This window comes from Macadamia integrifolia, chromosome 2, assembly GCF_013358625.1.
Source record: "Macadamia integrifolia cultivar HAES 741 chromosome 2, SCU_Mint_v3, whole genome shotgun sequence".
NCBI classification, from domain to species: Eukaryota; Viridiplantae; Streptophyta; class Magnoliopsida; order Proteales; family Proteaceae; genus Macadamia; species Macadamia integrifolia.
In genome coordinates this window covers 7883841-7902083 of record NC_056558.1, presented here as the reverse complement: position 1 = coordinate 7902083, position 18243 = coordinate 7883841, and the positions used below count along the sequence as shown (strand labels likewise).

The window sequence follows — 18243 nt, the reverse complement described above, 5'->3', positions numbered from 1 at the left end:
TTCACTTCCCTTCACTTCACTTCATTTCCCTTTACTTACATTCTCATTTCCCTTGCAACCAAACACAGCCTCACTATTTTTTATTTAACTGCATTTTGAAATTTGTTTCACTTGAAAATGTCCATGACCCTTCAGCTTTCCTGCAAATTAGAAAGTTTGATCATTTTTCATAGGGAAAAAAATGACTGATACAAACCTTGGTTACCAAATCCCTTTTCGTAATCAATGTGAGCTCAACCCCCCATATATGACTGATAATCATAAGATACTAACGCGCTTCCAAACCGACCTCTACAGTGGCTCACTCCAGATCAGGTAGCCCTTTATGTGGGAGGATTGGGCTGACGGATCGACTGCTCTGAAATCACTTATATAAACCTTGGAAAACTTGACCCCATAAACAGCTTATAAGATGAGGAAACCCAAGACCATATCAGTCCACATCAAATTCTTATTGTAACCAATGTGAGATCAACCCTCGAGATCTAACAGTGACAACTTGATCTGTAACTACTTGAAGCAGACTTGGATTAAAAGAAAAAATACCAAATTGATATTTATCACAATATGAAATAACAAACACAAGAGCCAATTTCAACTCCTTATTTCTGAAAGTACACCAATCCAAGATCAAAACCCAGTGACATACACAGATGCCTACCAAAATGAGCTATGGCATGGCTCAGAAGTAATTGCTGGAGTAGAATTTTTTAAGGAAGTCTGAATTTCCTGGGTCCTTGGTGCTACGGTCCTGTATCAGTCCTCCTTCACGCCCTATCACATACTTTCCTATGATGTGGTGTCGCTGCTTTGCATGCTGTACGATGTTTCCTAGATCCTCCATTGCCTTGAAAAGAAGCATGTCAATCACCTGCAGATACACAAATATTTATGAAAAACAAAGCAAAACAATATATTATTTTACACCACTGAATTATACATCCACAGAACATAATAGTGTTTATGATTAAGTACATTGGTACATGAACTTTATGACAGATGAAGAAGCTAAAAAATGCTTTGCCAGTCACATAACTTCACATGCTAAATGGCACACATCTATTCTACAGAAAATTTATGACCAACATGCTGAAAGAAAATCAAAGATAAGGGTTTTCTGCATTTTCCATTCACCAGGACATGAAAGGCACCATCAATGGCAAGGGATACACTGGGTGGCAGACCAAACTACAAATGACCCTTTTTTTTTTTTTCTTTAGCCTTTTCAACAGTCTATGTAAGTTTTACTTCAAAAATTAACTTTAGGATTAGAATTTCTATTAGATAGGTGAGAAAAATAGTAAACTGGATTTACAATATTCAAATCGGTGAAGAAGCTTAAGGTTATGGTTAGTCCAAGTTAGTTGTGTTGTCGTGGAGTTTTGTCCTAATTGTAAGTGGGCTTATGGGCCTTTGGCTTGTTTATACGACAGAGTTTTACACGCTATTAGTGGGGCTGAAATGTTTTTCAAAACACCAAATGAGAAGAAACAGAAAGTAGGCTAATATGGGGTTGTTTTCTAGCTACAACAGATACAAAAAGTGCCTGAATGTGTAGGAGTGAGGTTATTTTCAGTTAGCACACACTGTTTTATTTGTGTTGGAACAAACACTCATACATGGCTGCATCCAGGCACAAATTCTAACAACAATTAATCCAAATGATTTTTAATACTGCCACATGGATTCACAAGCGCACTTTGAAATGGACCCTTCAAGCCCTAGGTGCATTCCTAGGTAACTAGTTTCTTGCTTACTCTGTAACCTTGAATTAAAAAAAAATAATAATAATATATATATAATATCCCCACCAATCTTGATTTCCTTCCACTCCTCTTCCTCCGATCACCTTCACAACCCACCCTTCGCCTGATATCTGGTCTTCTTAGCTATTTCCAGCTACCAGAAACAGAGAAGGGAGAGAGAAAGCCCAACTTCAAGCTAAGATGCGGTCTTCTTCTCCACCTCCAGCTACCAGTCACAAAGTTGCTGTCTTCCTGTTTCAGTTGCTGTCTTTATCTCTCTCTCAGACTCGGTCCTACTCTCCCTCTAACGCTGTCCAGGACACCTGGCGGTCATCGAGACCAATCCTTTGAGCATTCTGTTTTTTTCAAAACATTGATTCCAGCCACTAAAATGTGTATCTTTTTTTCTGCTCTTTTTTTCTCCACATGGACAGTCACCAAACCCACATTCTACTTCCACAAAATCTAAAATTAACTAACCAGACCTATTGCACTCACCCACCATACTTTTAGTGACTGTAAACCCAATTAGACTTTCATCACTCCTAGTTATGCAAACAGCAGCTCTTTTCCTTTATAGAAGCTTGCCTACCATTTTGGTTTGGCTTGTGGTACTGGTTCCGGTTGCATTATGATCACTTTCTGGAAGCCACTATAGTGTATAGCTTAAGTTCAATATCAAGGTATCCGGCAGTCGTCTCACACAAACAGTATACAATCGAGCAGTGGAAAAAATACAGACTTGAGGTACAGCTGATGGTGAAATTACATTGACAAGAACAATTGAAACCTTTGTTATTTTTAGACACTCTGATGATCCAGATTCCAGAGAGAACAAGCAAGTCAAAACAAATTTTGGTCTTGGCTGAGAATAATATGATGAACCTCCAGATGATACGTTCAAGTTTACGACTATTCGAAGTTTAGGTTTCTGCGGTCAATTTGTCCGTGCGTGCTTTTGATTATCCACTATTGTTGGAGAATGGAGAGTATTTCTTTTCATAGTTTCCATCTCAAAAGAAAGTAACTTGCAGGGCAAGGCTTCAGAAGTCAGTATCATAGTCTGGAATCTGAATCAGTCGCGGATGATACCTATTTCAATACCAATTCTGCACTCTAATAATAATTCATCCTCGTTCAATACCAGTCTAGATCAGGCGATCTGGTGCCAAGTTTTAAAACCCTGTTAAGCAGCACTTGTAGAACCATCGGTTTCAACTAGTGCTTGGATGGGGGATTTACTCTAGAGAACCTTCATTCGTTCAGTGACCATAGCATTATCCCAAGTCATTATCATTATGTCATTATCAAAAGTTGTCATTGTCTTGCACATTTTCTAGTACACATGTGAAATGACAAGATTTACCCTCATTGAAAAAAAATGTGTTATACTAAAAGGGAAAAAAAATAAGGTTACAAATTATATGACACCTTAAGAGGTGTCAATAAGAAAATCACTTTAAAAGATGATGTCATGGATGTTAATAGAATTAGTGATAGGAAATATCCATTGAACTCGTGTAAGGAAAAGAGCTGATCAATATAACTAGTGCTTACACACCCCAAATAGGATTGATGAAAATATTAAGAGACAATTTTGGAAACACATGGATAGATTAGTTCAAGAAATTAGTCAAGGAGAAAAGATTATATAGGGGAAGATCTAAAAGGACATGTTGGAAGAGATGGTAGAGGTTATGAAAGAATTCATGGAGGATATGGTTTTGTAGGGAGGAATGAGGAGGTGACTTCGGTTTTAGAATTTTCCATGGCTTATGATTTATCAATAGTTAAAATACTTTGAAGAGAGAGAAGAAATGAAGAACATTAATAACATTCAAAAGTTGGGCAAAATGGTACCCAAATAGATTTCTTTTTAACTACAAGGATCGATAGGTTGTTATGTAAAAGTTGTGAGGTTATAACAGAGGAGTGCTTAACCACGCAACATAGATTAATGGTCATACATCTGTGTTTAAAAATGCTGAATCGTAGAAAATGTGAGATTATTTGCTAGGATAAAAGGAGAAAAATTGAAAACATTCATTAACAGATTAGTAAAATAGGGAAGGTAGGGTTTTGATGGAGACACTAATATGATGTGGAACAAGATGGCTACTTATATTATGAATGTTTTTGAAGAATTTTTAGGTGATTTTAAAAGAAAACGACATACATCTAAGGAAACTTGGCAGTAAGATGATGAAATTCAAGTAGCCATTGAGGCTAAGAAATCTAGTTTTAACACTTGACAAAGGACTAATAGTTAAGAGGATTAAGAGGATTTAAAAAGGTACTAATTTCCTGATGTGGAATAAGATGGCCACTTATATAATGAATGTTGCTAAAGAAATTCTAGGAGAATTTCAAGGAAAACAGTATTCATCTCAGCAAACTTGGCGGTGGGTTGATGAAGTTCAAGCGGTGGTCACTGAGGTTAAAAAATAGAGTTTTAAAACTTAGCAAAGATTAAGGATGAAGAAGATTAAAAATGTACAAATTTGTTAGAAATGAAGCTAAAAGAAAGTAGGAAAAGCAAGGACTAAAATATGAGGATCTCTAAAACAATTTGAGCACAAAGGAAGTGGAAAAAGATATCTATAAACTAGCTAATATAAGGGAAAGGAAGAGTAGAGATTTCAACAATATTAGACGCATTAAAAGTGAAGTTGATAAAGTATTAATAAGTGATGACGAAATTAAAGAAAGATGTAAGAACTATTTCTACAACTTACCAAATGAAAACAATAATATCTTAGAAACTTGCAATAATTATCAAGAAACTACAAGTCTCAAATATAAACAAAAAATTTGGGTGTCTGAAGTAAAAGAAATTTCAAAGAAGCTGAAAATGGAAAAGCAACAGGTTAAGATGGTATTCCAATAGAGGTGCGGAAAAGCTTAGGACTTTGTAGAATAATAAGTGATGACGAAATTAAAGAGAGATGTAAGAACTATTTAAACAACTTACCAAATGAAAACAATAATATCTTCGAAACTTGCAATAATCATCAAGAAACCACAAGTCTCAGATATAAACGAAAAATTAGGGTGTCTGAAGTAAAGGAAATTTCAAAGAAGATGAAAATGGAAAAGCAGCAAGTTAAGATGGTATTCCAATAGAGGTGTGGAAAAGCTTAAGAATTCGTAGAATAATTTGGGTAATTAAGTTGTTAATAAAATTTTGAGCACAAACAAAATGCCAGATGAAAAGAGGAGAAGCATTATGGTTTCGAATTATAAAAATATAGGTGATATTCAAAGTTGTAATAATTATAGAGGAATAAAACTTATGAGTCATACTATAAAATTATAAGAGAAAGTAATTGGAACGCCTAAGACAAAAACTAATAATTTAGATAACCAATTTGGCTTTATGCTAGAAAACACAACTACAAAAGCTATTTATTTGCTTAGGAGACTAATGGAAAGATTTAGAGAATGTAAGAAGGATCTCCATATGGTCTATATTGCCTTAGAAGAAGCTTATGATGTCACTAGAGAGTTAATTTGGTAAGTATTAGAGAAGAAAAGTTTTTCGAGTAACTATGCAAACATAGTTACATATATGTATAACAATCTGGTGACTAGTCCAACAAGCAAGTATTCTGGCTATGCATTGAAAGGGGAGAAATGGTTAGCCAATTCATGTTGTTCTCACACCAAAGTGTAGTGCTCGGTCCATGATAGTAGATAATACTGATCCACAATATCAAAAATCTGACGTAGATCGAGCTTGCAAAAGAAGGAGGCCGCTAGTTCCATCAAACCAGACCAGCCAACCCCAATGTTGGCCCATCAAGCCAGCCCAAAACCAAAACTTATCGTTCTGTGAACACTGTTCATGTGAACGATTATGGGCCCCATATGGACTGCTAGAGTGATGAATTCCTTAATGGGTTCTTCTAGGAGATGTTTGGATTTTTTTTTTCTTAGTTTGAGTTTCCTTTTTGTGTTTTCTTAGTTGACAAGTAGCTAGAACTAGCTAGTTGTCTCCAACAAACAAGTCATTTAGCATAGGAAGTTTTTTATTCCAAGTAATTAGTTTCCTTTTCTACTGCTTTCTATGTTGTAATGAGCTTGGCCAAAGCTATAAATAGGCCTTTATTTGTAAGAATTGGACACAATTGATCAATGATATTTTGTGAGCTTTGTTTGCTTGTCTGTACATGAGAAATGATGTTTCAACAACTAAGATAGTTATGGGTGATAAGACCCAGGATTGAGAGAGTCCACCCCACCCACATCTATCCCTTCTATTCTCTTATTTCCACTCTTCTTCTTCTTTTATTTATTCACTATAATTGTGGGAACAAAGTCCCAACCATTGCTGAACAAAAGAGCACACAACCAAGCTACCGACTCCAGTTACAGGGTTTACTGGGAAGAAGTTTCAAGTGTTGTATCTCCTAGATCTATAATCCGATTATTGCAGGATTTAAAGGTCTTGCTAGTGACCCTATGAGAGAGACTCAACCAAGACTTGAGGCCTGCTATAACTAGAAATCACCCTATCGATTCCATTAGAGTCAGGGGTTTGGAACCCAATCAATTTCTTCAAGATTTTCTTCATTTGAAGTATGATCCTGAAACCCTTTGGAGGGTTTGTTGAGGATCTTAGGAGAACCACTTGATCCAAACTTGAGGATCATCCAACAGTTCCAACTCAAGTTCTTGAAGATTCACCAAAAGTAGAGAATAAATAATCTTCTGTTCAACAACGATTAGAACTTCGTTCTGACAATTATAGTAAATAAAAAAAATAAAAAAAGAATAGTAAAAATCAGAGAATAGAAGAATAGAAGGGATAGATGTGGGTGGGGTGGACTCTCTCAATCTTGGGGTCTCTCACCCACAACTATCTCAGTTGTTGAAACATCCTTTCTCAAGAACAAAATAGCAAGCAAAGCTCACAAAGTATCATTAATTAATTGTGTCCAATTCTTACAAATAAAGGTGCTTTGGCCAAGCTCATTGCAAAATAGAAAGTAGTAGGAGAGGAAACTAAACAAATATGAAACTAATTACTTGGAAACAAAAACTTCCCATGCAAACTAACTTGTTTGCTATGAAAGAAGTAAAATAGAAACAAATAAAAGATAAGAATCTTCTAGAGACAACTAGCTAGTTCTATTTATTTGTCAACTAAGAAAGCACAAAAAGGAAACTCAAACCAAGGAAATAGAATAACCCATCAAGGGATTCACCACTCTAGTAGTACATATCATAGCTGTTACGACGCCAAGGCAAACCAAGGCGGTGGAGGGTTGGCTAAGCGCTTAGGCATGAAGGCGTTCACCTCAAGGCGAACAAGGCGACCAAATGTTATTTTTTATTTTTCCTATTTTCTAACATTATTTAGTAAGCTATATATACCTTGTATCATAAAAAATCAAGATTAAGCAATATAAAGTCATTAAAAATAACATTTAGCCATATTAAATTATAAAAAATTAACATTAAGTCATATTAAGTTATAAAAAATCAACATTTAGAGAAATGCTCTTGTTCTATAATAAGTTTGACTGGCCAAATGATTTTATTTTTACATGAGACTTTTTGTATTAGTTATAACATAAAATCAGTTTTCCAACAAGTCTAATATTACTTAAATCTGAGTTGTAATGACAATGTTATGCTCCAGTCAAACTTATTTTTAAGTGCGTGAATACTGTTCAAATCGCCTGAATGAAAATAATTTTATGGATATCAAAACAAAGATTATTTTACTGGACTTTTGGTTTTTCGTAATGCTTTAAAATGATAGAATTTATAAAATTTTCATAATGGAAAAAAACCTCAGCATTTAAAAGTTGAAAATCACCCCTATAACCAAAATCCAATTTTTGTTCTTGGACTGGGGGGTTGACTTTTTATCTTTCTAGAATTTGATTTTTAAACTATTTTTATTGGATTCAAATAGGGGGTACTTGCTTATTTATGAATAATTACTTAAATGATAGTTAGCATAAAAAAGTGTCAAAACACAAGGCGACATGTTAGTGCAACAACGCGACTGTCGCCTAGGCCCTAGGCAAACCGCCTAGGCGACGCCTTGACAACTATGGCCCATATGGGCCCCAACACTATTTAAATCCAACCAACTCCTTCTAGAAGACCCCTTCTTTTGCTGCCTTGCTAGCTAGTCTGGTTTGCTGGAACCAACAGCCCCCCTGATTTTGCAAGATCGATCTACATCAACCCTCCCCTTTTTAAAAAGTGCAGGGAAGATTTTTGAGTCGTGCACATCCATTTTCAGTCTATAGAAAAATTCAAGCAACTCTTTGAAAATACTGATGTAGTCTAAAATGTGAGGAGCTCGATCTTCCAGTTACTTCAATGGGATGATGAATTCCACGTGCTCAACCTTAACATCGTCAAATGTATCCATAGGATCTTTACATGTGTCTTCTCCCATTATATTCTTGACCTCCACACCTTTAATCTCAAGCCCCCTTGGGATCTTGTTCTTGGCTGTTCACAATCACCACAATTGTTGTAGGGCCATGTTCCTTGGCGTTGTTGACCTTATTGTCCATCATTGCAACCTTCTTGTTGTTGAATTCTTCTATGTGAGTCTCAGTGATAGGATCACCATGGACTAGATCATCCACAACAACACATATTAATGGAACTTCTTCCACATTAACCTCAATTCCAGGCTTCGGTTCTTTGATTGGAGGTTTCTTCTCTTGATTCTCTTCCATCTTCACAACTTTGATAGCTACCACGGTAGCATCCCTTAGAGATGGCTGATAAGGGGAACTAGAGTTAGCTTTAAGTTGTTGAGCAAGGATGGTCAAGTAGTCCAATATTTTTTTTAGGCTCATGTCAACTGTAACTACTTTCTTTATGGAAATCTTGCCGAAGGGAGAGCCTTCTTTGGATACATCCTGGTAGGTATTGGTTCGCCAACTTGTGCTTCATCTCTTCTTACGTCCTAGGCTCACGTCTTCTAACTAGGAGTTGCTTTTCTTGGACTCTCCACCATTCTCTAGCATGATTAGTCAATTGGAAGCAAACATATTGAAGCTTCCGTGTCTCTGTCAAGTTGTAGTAGACAAAATAGTCCTCCAAAGAATCTAACCAATCAAGGACTTGGCATGGATCCCTCTGTCCAGTGAAGTAACAAACTTTTGGCTCCATCTTCGGTTAGGCTCTTATAACAATTGATTTAAGACTAAATTAATAAAGGGGTAATCAACCCAGTAGGATCCATCATAAACTCCAAAACACAAAATCCAGTTCAAATTCAACAAAAACTCAGATCTAGAAAATAGGGCTGAATAGAGGAGATTTCGATTACTGACAAATCACAACCTAGATGGAGCTGAATTTTGGATAAGACGGAGATCCTATATGAGGGAACAAACCATCAAAAGATGAACAAATTCTGACGGCTGGATTGAGACATACGCCAGTTGCAAGAAAAATGAAACTCAAACTAAGGAAACAAATCCAAGCAAATCCTTCGATAAGAACCCATCAAGGAATTCACCACTCTAGCAGTCCATATGGGGCCCTAGAATTGTTCACGTGAATAGTGGTACTCTTCACGTTAACAATAACTCATGAACAGTAAGTTCTGGTCTTGGGCTAGCTCGATGGGCAACATTGGGGCTGGCTGGTCTGGTTTGATGGAACCAGCAGCCCTTTTCTTTTGCAAGCTCGATCTCATCAAAATCCATTTAGAAAATATTTTTCATTAGGAGTTTACAGGGCAGATCATTTTTCTTCCCAAGTCTGAACTTCTCCAAAATTGAGTCATCGAGTATGTAATCACCTTGTGTCATCATTGTCGGGGGGTTGAAAAATTAGGTGTCTACAGAACTACATGTAACCAGCCCTCTAAAATCTGAAAATACGTCAAGATATATCCCAAATATTGATGGGTCCAATAGGTCATTAAAGGGAAAACCAGAAAGCATAGCAGGTTTGAGAGAAAAGAAGATAAAGATGATTATACTAAGAAATAAGAACTGAGTTCAAGAGAAATGTTAAATAAAGCCTAACTACCAAATTAGCTAGTTCAAAAGGGAAGTCAGCTCCTTTAAAACCTTTAGTCAAACAAAAAGCTGTAGTCAGAAAGGGAAGTCAGGAAGAGATGTCTTTCCCGATGTCTTGATAACAAGAAGTCGTGTAAGGTGGTGGTGTTTTCCTTTGTTCCTTTGTCCTAGTCATTTCCTCAGTGAACCTATTTATTCATCGAACGTCAGACAACCAGTCTCTGAGCAGCTGGAGTTGAATGGACAACTCGAAGCTTTTAATAAAGAAAGCGGGAGTACCGATCATGCATTCCACTTAAATTAAAAATGCAAAGGTGCGAAGCCCACTAGAAGGATATCATCATAAAATATGTGATCAGATGAAACTAGCAAAAACTGAAGAAAAAAACAGGGCACTGCCTACTATAAGAAGAATAGAGAATATGAGAAAAGAGGAAAGATGACCACAGAAAGTTACCAGGGATTAGATGAATCGGATTGAAAAGGAACTAGATTGAAAAGCGAAGAAGGAGAAGCAGCAAAAGGTCAACAAACAAATATGGTTTTTATCAGCTAAGCAGACAAAAAAAATAAAACTCAGAATTTCAGCAATTTCAAAACCTGTAAATCGACTAGACTGGGATTCTTATTATAGACAGCTTAAAATCAAACTCACATGTAGACTCTTGAGCAACACACTAACCTGAGACTGACCTTTTAGACTTAATTCCTAACTCTAGTGACATAAGGAACCCCCCCCCCCCCGGGTAATGATTTCTACAAATATCTAACAGAAATAATTATTCAAAATTACTTTATTCCTGAAAAATAAAATAAAAAATAGACTGGAAACTAGTTTTAGCAGTGGGTGCACTTGGGCACCCAAACTCGAGCCCAAAATCATGGGCTTCAGGCTATACTTCCTTGCCTTGGGGGTACATATCCTGTCAATTTTTTTATGGTAAACTCTTGTCATGTTTATTCAGCCAGAAAATAGCCTCAGCCACTGCATCAATGCCACATTAATGATAACAGAAGATACATCTACAACACATATGAATACAATTTTGACAAGTATCCAGTAATCCAAGTGCCAACATAGAAGATATATAAAGATTTCCAGCCTGTTTTCTCTAAGCTCAAGTAATTGACTAGTGATGTTGATAAGTGATATAGAGGCAGAGAATGATATTTGTATGGGATTAACACCCTCATCAATATGACAAAACAGCATCTCATTTCATTTCTAGGAGGTCTTTAATTTAAATGTCTCCTTGAGACATGACAATCAAGATACAGGTAAGATAAGAAGATAAACAAAGATAAACTGAATTGATGTATGTTCCTGATAACAAAGATGAAGAAAATAAAATTTCAAAGCGTATGGAAAAGGATATTGCTGAATTTGGGATTCAATTTAACAATATACAAAAGACAACATGGCAGTGGTTAGATCTTAAAAAGATGGATTTATGGCTGCTGGACTGAGAAACTAGCAAGGATTTATGAAGTGTTGATATTGGAGTTTGGGTCATTCCTGAGCTACCACAGTAGATTGTTTGTGTTAACCAAGCAAAGGATTGACTGAAACAGTGAGCAAAGCCTGCTACTACTCCAGGATCAGCCAATTAACAAGGGCATGATAAATCAAGTCAGTACTGTTTAACATCGATATCTTAAAATCATGATTTCTATACAACAAAACAAAATGGCACCAACTATCATGGTTCACAGAATTCCCATTATTGAACAAAAATAGCATTAAATTTAGATGTTAAATTAACTAAAATGCATGAGGTATAAGTATAAACTCTTGGGTCCCTAATTAGACTACAACAACAAACTCAGCCTTATCCCAACTTAATGGGGTCGGCTAGGATCCAATAAAAAAGGCAACGAAATAGGGAAAAAGTCCACAGGGTTCCTAATTAGACGATCACCTAGAATTTAAAAATCTGTACCAAGATCTTGACAGAGTTCTTCTGTTCATAACATTAAAAAAAAAAAAAAAAAAAAAGAATTGCAAGATCATGGTCTCATTAGAAAATGCATCCGAATAAAACCCTTCAAATCACGCCAATATCATTGAAACAAACAAGTTTTGAAACACCCCCCTCCAAAAAAATAAATAGGGAATAAAACTATTCCCTTATCTAACGACTTAAACACACATCATAAATAGCCATAGCCAGAGCCCCCTCCAAAATAAACCCTAAAACTAAATCAAGTATAACTGAGACCAACATAAAGCTGACCCAAAGTAATAAATAACACCAGAAACTGATCCTACTAGCACTTGGCACCTACACCGAAGCCATGAATCAAACTATAAAATCACTTCACAATAATTTAAAATGTGAACAGTCATGACTATAACAAATTATTCCTCTTTAGGTAATTTGATCTGATTCTTTGTTGTTTGGAAATGAGATAAAGTACCGGGAGCAATTGCTTAGATAATAATAGGCTACAGGAGCCATATAAGGTCTTAGTTTATTTCAAAATCTAGTAGATATTAAAGATCTATAAAAATATGTGCATAGTGTTGTAAAGAGAGATTTGGAGTTATAGACAGAGGAAGAGGGTGGTTCCCACAGGTTCTCTCTTCTCCTTGATGTTGCTCCTCTGATGCTCTAATATTGTTTTCTTGGCAGCTAAAGCAAAGTCCTGGTAACTATTTCTGCTTCTATTGAAGTTCCAAGCCATCTATTTCTGGTTCTTGTAATATTCTTGGTATTCAAAATTTTTTTTGTCAAAATTCTTGTATTTTTTCTCCCTCATTCACGGTTCAAGGAATTGGAATAGGAATCTTGATATTGATTGGATCGGCCAAAGCTGATCCCAATTCCGGCCAATCTGATCAAGCAATTCTAGGCAATTTTAGCCGGTTCAAAGCCATTTTATAGCCAATACAGATCTCTAGAACCATGCCCTTATTTCGTTTTTATCTTAATCACTTGACCCTTGCTCTAAGTCTCTCCTTTATTCTAAACACTGTTTATACCCATCTCAAGTTGAAACCTGATTGTGTTTTACTGGTTTCTCCTGAAAATTCTTTCTTTTCTATCTTAGAACCCTTTGTTATTCCTTAGGATAAAATGTGATCATAAAAGAGCACATTACAGTCCCAAATTAGGAGAAAAAAAAAAGTCCTTCATTTGATAAGGCAGCGATTATTTATTAGGTATCCCATTCCCTACCAATGAAGTGAAGGATCCAAAACTATCAAACAACAAGAAACCGACATTAAAAAACCTTTTTCCAAAGCCCTAGTACATGGATATTCAATTTTTTTCATTTCAATCCCAATTACTTGGTATAATGCTTGGTTGAGAATCATCTCTTTTTGGTGTTGCATAATATGTGAATTGGTACTGCAAGTGTGAGAATTTCGAGATGGTTTCACACATTAAGTAATCACTTGAGATCTGAACACATTTTGATCCTCAAAGGATCAACTATTGACTCTTCTTTCTTTCCACATTTCTTGATGCAACTTACCAAGAGAACAAAAACAAACAATTAAGTTCATAGTAACATCTCATGCCTGAATATAAAAATTTCAGACCTGAATAACAATAACCTTCCAGAATACGAGTTTATGAAGAGTTCAAATACTCATCAGGAAATCGACAAAAAGTAAGAGGGTGGGGGAAGGCAATTCTTCATATTACTCCAGATACCCAATTCGAAATCAGAAAATCCAAGTAACAAATGAAACTAATAATGATAAATAACGCAAACACTTCAACAACCAAGAACTAGAAAACGCGAATCTGTAGTAGACAAAAATTTTAAATCCCTATAAAGGAAGACAAAATAAAATGAGGAGATTACAGCACCTTAGGATCATTGACGTGAGAATTCTTTCGAATTTCAGCGGAAACTGTAGAACGCAGTTGCGATTTCGTGACAACGTCGTCAAGATAGTAGATATCCATAATGGTTGGGATCGATCGACACGTTTCCTTGAAGAAATCTAAGACACGTTTTTTAGCCTCATCTAGGGTTGCAGAATTTGGTGGAACCTTGACCCCTCTGAACGACATTGTTACCCTGCAAACCCTCCCTCTCTCTCTCAAATGAGGAATTTCTGCTCCTGGTTGTGGAATCTGGATTGTATTAAAACCTAGAGCTTTAGATCCAGTGGACAAGTAGATGTGTGGAATGTGGTCCGGTTCAATAGATCGACCCGGCCTGATATACTTAAACCAATCCAAGCTCATCCGATTCAATTCAGGTCCCAATTTGTGAATATTCAGCCCTTCAGCCCCTCGCCCATCGCCATATAAATTCACAATTAGGGAAAAATATCTGTAGAAGGTAGTGTGGCCCCGCTGCCTAAGGGTGTTAAGTGGTTCCAATTTGGTGTATATAGAATGGTTTGATTTGATTTGGTTCACATCTATTTGTCTTAAACCAAAATCGCACCATTTATTAAATGGTTGTACTTTCTGAAACCACAATTGTTTAGTAAATGGTTTCAATTTCATAGTCTTAAAATGGTGTCAATTTCACGGTTTTGATTGCTGTTTATTTTATACGATTTCTAAACGGTTAGCAATCGATTTGCTAATTTGCCACATCCTTACTAAAAATTGTTTTTGTTGATAAATGCTTCAATCTTGTATCAAAATTAATTGAGGCATTGAACAAGCAAGGATTTAACTACATAATATGAGTAAATTATTGAATGGACTATTGGACAACCTCTATGGCCCTTAATTTTTTCATAAATTAAACCATTATATTTTGTTAAAACAACCAAATATTTAATCGTTATACAGGATAATTGGATAGGTTTTGATGGTTTAAACGGTTTGATTTTAACAATATCAATTCGGTTTGAAACCAACGGGTTAAATGGTTAAAATCGACCCGGCCCATTTAACTAATCAATCTTAAACTTGAAACCATAACCGAACCATTTACTAAACAGTTTTGCGGTTTTGGTGTAAATGACTCGGTTCGATTTCAATAAACGGTTTCGATTTCAAATCCACATCCTTACCTTTGCCATGACACATTGGAGGGCAACATGACATCTTACCGCACATGAAAGGCAAAAATCCTGTCGCTATTGTTGCTTCCACATGTGCTCCCGTTGATCCCTACGCTGGTGCAGAAACCATGCTGCCATTTACTGAACCCTCTCCCACTAAGGAGGAAGTTTTATGTCTAAAAATAACCGTGTAGACACATGGTCATTGGCAAATGACAAGCATATCTGTTTTAAACCCATTTTGCAATTTAGTTCCCAAAGATACAAGAAAAAAAGGCGAATGACAAGCGTATCTAATTTAAAAGCATTAAAATCCCGTTCCTTTTTTATTTATTATTTTTTATTATTGATTTGTTTGATACAATGCTTTTTCGGTATCAGGAATTTATTCATTGACCAACACATGGGTTTTGAATTACAAGCATCAATAATCCATGTAGAACAGCAACTGCCTAGCTCAATTGGTGAGTTGTGGTGTGCAAAAAACCCATGCTCACCAGGAGGTCTCAAGGTCGAGCCTCCTGGGTGTTACCTACTTCCCTCAATTTGGTTTTATGAACCCTCCATCAAATATTGAACGAACCCATCAATGTAGTCTTGATGAAGATCAAGATCACCAAAGATTGTCCTCATCTCTCTTGCTTGGACCTTCAAACCCTCACCTTCAACATCCACCATGGCTTTCCTCATAGCCCTTGCGGTGCTTTCCCTCTCAAATGATCCATCCTTGCCTCTCTATACTTCCACAGCCACACCTCTCTCCACCAACAACGAAGCATTGTAGGACAACCAGGGTGTGACCATATTGGAGGGTCTCCACAATGGACCCCACCCAGAGTGGAACAGGGACCAACCAATAGATGGGTGGGCCAATATTTCCACATGTGGAGCCCACCCCATACACACCATGCTCTTGGTGGGCTTTCTCAAAATCCATATGAAAGGAAGCCCAGAAAGCTCAAGCCCATGAGCTATATCATTCATTGCTCCTTACTCAATTTAAACTCGCTGCCAAACCATAGAAAGTACAAACACAACAGAGTGGGGTTGGCCGAAGCCCCCGAAGCCCACCCGACTCAAAAAGCCTAGGAGGACAGGCCCAGTCTAAGCGCAACAACTTGGGTTGAGCAGTTGAGCTTGCCCAATCAGAGCCCAACCTGAAAAATTATTTCAGCCAGTAGTTGGGCATGGGTAAAAATATAATTTTTATTTTGCAACGGATAGAGGTAAGTCGTTTATATTATTTTCTATTTTATTTATGTATATTAATATGATGCGTTGTAGTTTTAGTAATATTTATGTCTCACATTTTCACAAAAAAAAAAAAAAAAAAAAAAATCTTACATCTTCCTTAAATCGAATCTTGGAAATACAGTGTCCAACTTTTTTTACTATCTAAGGCTTCAATACATTTCGAAATCAAGAAATCTCTATAAGTTCAGAGAGAAATTAGCCATCTGGATTTACGAATTATTATAGAATTTTCAATGGTAGAATGGAAAGAATTAGGGGAAGAAGGTCCCACAGGTAATGAATGAGGAGATAGAAAAATTGGAAAAAGAAAGGATTTTTTTAGATCTATAACCTGACTCGAACTCAAGTTCATGATCGTACCCATCAAGAACGAAAATCATTATGACACTAATATAAATATTCAACCAATCCTAAGATTCCATTTGGGATCAAATAATTTTATTTAATTTTATTCAATTAGACATCCCGTCAACATGAAACAAATTATGTCAAGAATTTTTTATTTTTTATTTTTGCAAGAAAATTAGGTCAAAAGACACAAGTCATGTTCTATATATCCTATACGCCAGCTGCTATATTAGAAAACCTAAATGGTAAATTATTAAAACATAAAGTACTACTGGTATTGTTTGAAACCACCACTAATATACTTTTCTAATGTTTCATTTAATGAGTTTCTCCCATATACAATAAATTTATTTTTCTAACAATTTTGTTTTTAAAAAAATCCCACCTACCACATTCTGTTAGGCTATTTTACGATTCAAACCCATGGTGATTTGGATTAAATATAGAACTGTCACCATCACGCAAAGGTGAGAACTTCGTAAATACGTATAGGGAGAGAGCCTTGTAAAAGGCATATGGTTTTTGCACTAGTATAAGGATCAATGAGAGTGTAGGTGAAAGTATCGATAATGATAGGATTTTTGCCTTCCATGTGTGGCATGACGATCATTTTGCCCTAGCATGTGTCTTAGCGTAGGGGCCATATATATAAGGTTACTATTGATTATTCATCAACTCTAATAACAACAAATTCTTTATAAAAGGAAAGTTCTTGTTGATATATAAACTAGTGAAGGTATTTCAATTTTTTTTTTTTTTGATAAAAAGAGAAATATTTGTTGAAATCAGAGAGGTGAATGTACATCATAATAAGATAGAGGGGAGGCGATCGAGGTTCTCAAAGAGGTAAACAGTTTTAAGAGGTTAATTACATTATCGTCTAGTGGTTTAAGATGAAAATTAAGTTTAGGTAAAAACTATTGAATATCCAAAAAAGGGGGATTTCATATAGGCCAATTGTCCTGTAGTGAGTGAAAAAAATCTGTAGAGATTCAGAGTCAATCCAAATGTCACCGCAATGCCATCCTTCCTCTTTCACATGCTTCACTCCCATCATCAAAAGTATGCTTCAGCGGTGCTTCCTGTCATAAGATAATCAACTTTATATAAACCAACATTATTATTATTGATATACAGTAAGCCCAAGCAGAAGTTGTATTAAGTTGATCGATGACACTGATACAAAAAATAGTCGATGGGGTCCATGTGGGTATAAAAAAGGGGAAGGTGTCTCATGGATTGAGATCACATGGATGGGTTTATCGGAATTACTTGCTTAAACAGTCCATAGATTCACCAAATGAAGAATCACATTGAGAGTTATACAAGAGGGCATTTTATTGAATATGGTTATGAAACTTGAGACCTGACATATCCAAATATAGATTTGTGCATGCACAGTCGTAATCGCGCCATCATCTTGCCATGTAGGGTAAGAAAATTTATCCTTAACCCAAGATAAAATTTGACGAGTGTCAATATATATATATATATATCTTGTGGATGAGTGATCCGGTAATTCAACCCATTTGATATTTAGGAAATTATCTACAATATCCATATCTCAATATATTATGAGAGAGAGAGAGAGAGAGAGAGAGAGAGAGAGAGAGAGAGAGAGAGAGAACACAAAGCTGAACAAGGCCCTATCGAGAAAAAAAAAATTCAAGAATAAAGCACTAAACATTAAAGGGGAGGGGAACAAAACAACCAACCAAATAGTGGAATACAACGAAAATAGAGGAGTGAAGCATCCAACTAAAGACAATTCAAACTTATTTACTCTTTTACCTTTGTTCATGCACCCTTTGTACCCCTAAAAAAAAAAGGGATGAAACAACCAACTAAAGAGTGGAATACAACAAAACTAGAGGAGCAAAACATCTAACGAAAGTGGGAAAACAACAAA

General features: G+C 36.0%; 1 protein-coding gene across 1 annotated transcript in view; it reads right to left on the bottom strand.

The window, feature by feature from the left end:
• Positions 1-530: 530 nt before the first annotated feature.
• LOC122092744 (NADH dehydrogenase [ubiquinone] 1 alpha subcomplex subunit 6) overlaps positions 531-18243 on the bottom strand; it is a 28356-nt gene continuing 10643 nt past the window's right edge. Inside the window, exons 2-3 of the mRNA XM_042662996.1 lie at positions 13573-13810; positions 531-871 (exon numbers count right to left, since the gene is read on the bottom strand). Coding sequence (XP_042518930.1) covers positions 683-871; positions 13573-13779 — 396 coding nt within the window. The 5' untranslated portion in view covers positions 13780-13810 and the 3' untranslated portion in view covers positions 531-682. The remainder of the gene's footprint in view (positions 872-13572; positions 13811-18243) is intronic.